Source organism: Lepidothrix coronata, unplaced genomic scaffold, assembly GCF_001604755.1.
Source record: "Lepidothrix coronata isolate B3197 unplaced genomic scaffold, Lepidothrix_coronata-1.0 Scaffold348, whole genome shotgun sequence".
Classification (NCBI taxonomy): domain Eukaryota; kingdom Metazoa; phylum Chordata; class Aves; order Passeriformes; family Pipridae; genus Lepidothrix; species Lepidothrix coronata.
The window spans coordinates 298,128-301,042 of NW_016690528.1; the positions used below are offsets into that span (position 1 = coordinate 298,128).

Below are 2,915 nucleotides of genomic sequence, written 5' to 3' on the forward strand. Positions count from 1 at the left end.
AGTTACAAGCTGTTTTTTTTTTCTGAGGGGAGACAGTGTCCACCATATTTTGGGGTATGTTTCTTCCCAGTCGGAACGTGTTGTGTTATGCATTCCATTCTGGGTAAGAGCTCCAACTGTTTTTTTTCCCCTACCTTTCCTTATGCGTCTTTCATATACAGGGGAATGTGTAGAAAGGGACCTCAGAAAGACACAGAATAACAAAATAACCCAAAACAACAGGGGGAAAAACAAACAAAATATCCGCGGGTTTTTTTCTGTGGACCTCAGGCACTTCTTACAATAGTTGTTGTATCTGGGGGAAACTGTACTTGTATTTATATTATGTTTAAAAGGTGTCGTATCAAAATGAAGACTCAAAGGTCAGATGAATACTGTACTAGGAAGAATCAATCTTTTACACTGTGATTTCTGACATAAGGAAAGCCTTTTCCTGGTCGTTCAACCTATCGAAATAATTGTTTCAGTGTAAATGTGTATAAACTATAGGAACCAGAGAATTATTTGTCTTCTCATGGATGGAAATTACCCAGTAAAGTCTGGAAACTTTTCTTTTCTCAGTATTCCTGCCTCTGTAGGTGTTTCAACGGCTTAATGATGTAGCCCTGCTTTGCTCTCATCCAGTTCAAAACCACTGTTGAGAATAGATGACTATCGGGAACACAGATGCACTAGAAAAATTTGGAGCAAAGGAAAGCTGGGTCGGAGAACAGGGGCAGGAGCCAAGGCAGATGTACCTTTTTCCTTCTTTCGTTACTCACAAGCTTTTTCCCCTGTAGAGTGTGGGGAGACAAGGAGATGATTCTGGCCAGGTTCACTGCAGGTGTTTCCCGCCTCGTGGTCAGTTGTTGTGCACTCAGTGAGGAGTGACCAGGTGACCTAAAACAGGTCAGTGTGAGAGAGAATGGATTTTGAGCGGTAGGAAGCCTCATCCGGGACGTTGCTAACAGGAAGGTCTTGCAGGGACAGATAACAGAGCGCGTGGCAGGTTCCTCAGCCACCCAGTTACTCGGGAGATAAGGGATTGGGGTGCTTAGGGCTGTCACTTTCGGTGCAGCGACCCTACTTTCATCCGCCTTTAAATGTCTGTTCTCGGTCACTGCTGGGAGGGTAGTTAATTTAACTTAGGCCGTGTTGATTGATAACTGAAAAATTTAAAGCAAAGATCCCGCCGCTTCAGTTCATGAGAGAGAATGCTCTGCTTCTCCGGTGGCAGGTGCGTGTGATCATCCCATGTTGTATCTCAGAGCCTCTATTCTTTTGCTCTCCCCGTGCCAGTGATGGACTGAAGAAAAGCCGAGGCAGGAGGTCCCCGCTGCACGGGACCCCATGTTTCCGTGGCGACTGTTCCGTTCCGGCAAGCTGCTCGTGGTCAAGGGCAGTGGAATGACTGACTCCGCCGCTGCCCGACATTAAATGTCTAATCTTAGTCAATGATCATGGTGTAGTTAATTTAGAGCGTGTTTCGTGTGAATTGAAGTATTTAAAGCAAAGTTCCACCCGGTTGGGTTAATGAGCCTGATATCTCTCATTTTCAGGAATGCGGGGCTGTGTGTATCGTTAGCTCATTTCCTACCCAGTGCTTGTTTTCCTTTGTTATCCTTGTACCAGACATTCAAGCACGACACAGAAGAACACCCCAAACAAAGTGCTGGAGAACTAACAATATTCTATACGTTAAATAATAGAAAGAAATTATTTTACTTTACATATAAATAACCATTAGCAAGACATTTTCCCCGTGTGGTAGAAATACTAAGCACACGGGAGTACTTTGCCTTCGCATCGGTAGTGATCGAAGAAGAGATAGGCTGGAGAAACGAAAAGGCAGGAAAGCCCGGCTACGTGGGATGCGAATTCGGTGCTCTCCCCGCGAGCTGCCCGTGGATAAGGCAGTGCGGGCGGCGCTCGGTGCGTGCAGTGCCGGGAGGAGGCTGCGGGCGCCGCTGTTGACCGAGAGGAGCGAGAGGAAGGTCGGAGCGCTGCAGCCCCGCCCGCTGCGGCCCGGCTCGATCGCTGGATTCCCGGATCGGCAGCCGGATTGCGGTCTGCGATTGTCCCTGCGGAGCAGATCCCTGCTGAAGAAGGCGGTGGGTCTGGCGGCAGCGGCTGGGAGCGGCAAGTCGTTGCCAGAGCGGGAGAAGAATCAGCGGTCGGTGGCCGGGATCTGCCGGCGGTGTTGCGGTGCCGGCGGTGCGGCGGCGGAGATGTGCGCGGCGGGGAGGCGCTGGGGCCGGCGGCAGCGAGTGCTGCTCTGGGGCGTCCTGCTGGCGGCCTGGGAGGCGGCGTGGGGGCAGCTGCGCTACTCGGTGCCCGAGGAGATGCCCAAGGGCTCGTTCGTGGGCGACGTGGCCAAAGACCTGGGGCTGCAGATGCCGGCGCTCCGAGAGAGCAGCGTCCGCATTGCCTCTGAAGGTAGGACGCAGTATTTCGCTCTGCACGGGAAGACGGGACACTTAGTGACGGCCGAGAGGATCGACAGAGAGCAGCTGTGCCGGCTGGTGGAGCAATGCGTGCTGCGCTGTGAGCTGATAGTGGAGGGGGAAATGAAGGTTTATGAAATTGAAGTAGAAATCACGGACATTAACGACAATGCGCCCAACTTCAAAGAAATCGAATTGGAGGAGAGGATAAGCGAGACGACAGCCCCAGGATCGCGGTTTCCCCTCCCAGACGCTCACGACTTGGACTCGGGACGGAATTCCCTGCAGAGCTACGAGCTGAGCGGCGACGAGCACTTCTCGCTGGCCGTGCAGACGGGCCCCGGCAGGGATCAGCGTCCCGAGCTGGTGCTGGCGAAGGCGCTGGACCGGGAGGAGGCGGCGTTCCACGAGCTGGTGCTGAGGGCGAGCGACGGCGGCGACCCGGCCCGGACGGGCACGGTGCGGATCCGCGTGACGGTGCTGGACGCAAAC

General features: G+C 53.0%; 1 protein-coding gene across 1 annotated transcript in view; it reads left to right on the plus strand.

The window, feature by feature from the left end:
- The window catches only part of LOC108509233 (protocadherin gamma-A12-like), a gene marked incomplete at its 5' end in the record, with an annotated part of 18,691 nt that extends 17,127 nt beyond the window's left edge, over positions 1–1,564 (plus strand). Inside the window, one exon of the mRNA XM_017838575.1 lies at positions 1,539–1,564. Coding sequence (XP_017694064.1) covers positions 1,539–1,564 — 26 coding nt within the window. The remainder of the gene's footprint in view (positions 1–1,538) is intronic.
- Positions 1,565–2,915: the final 1,351 nt, after the last annotated feature.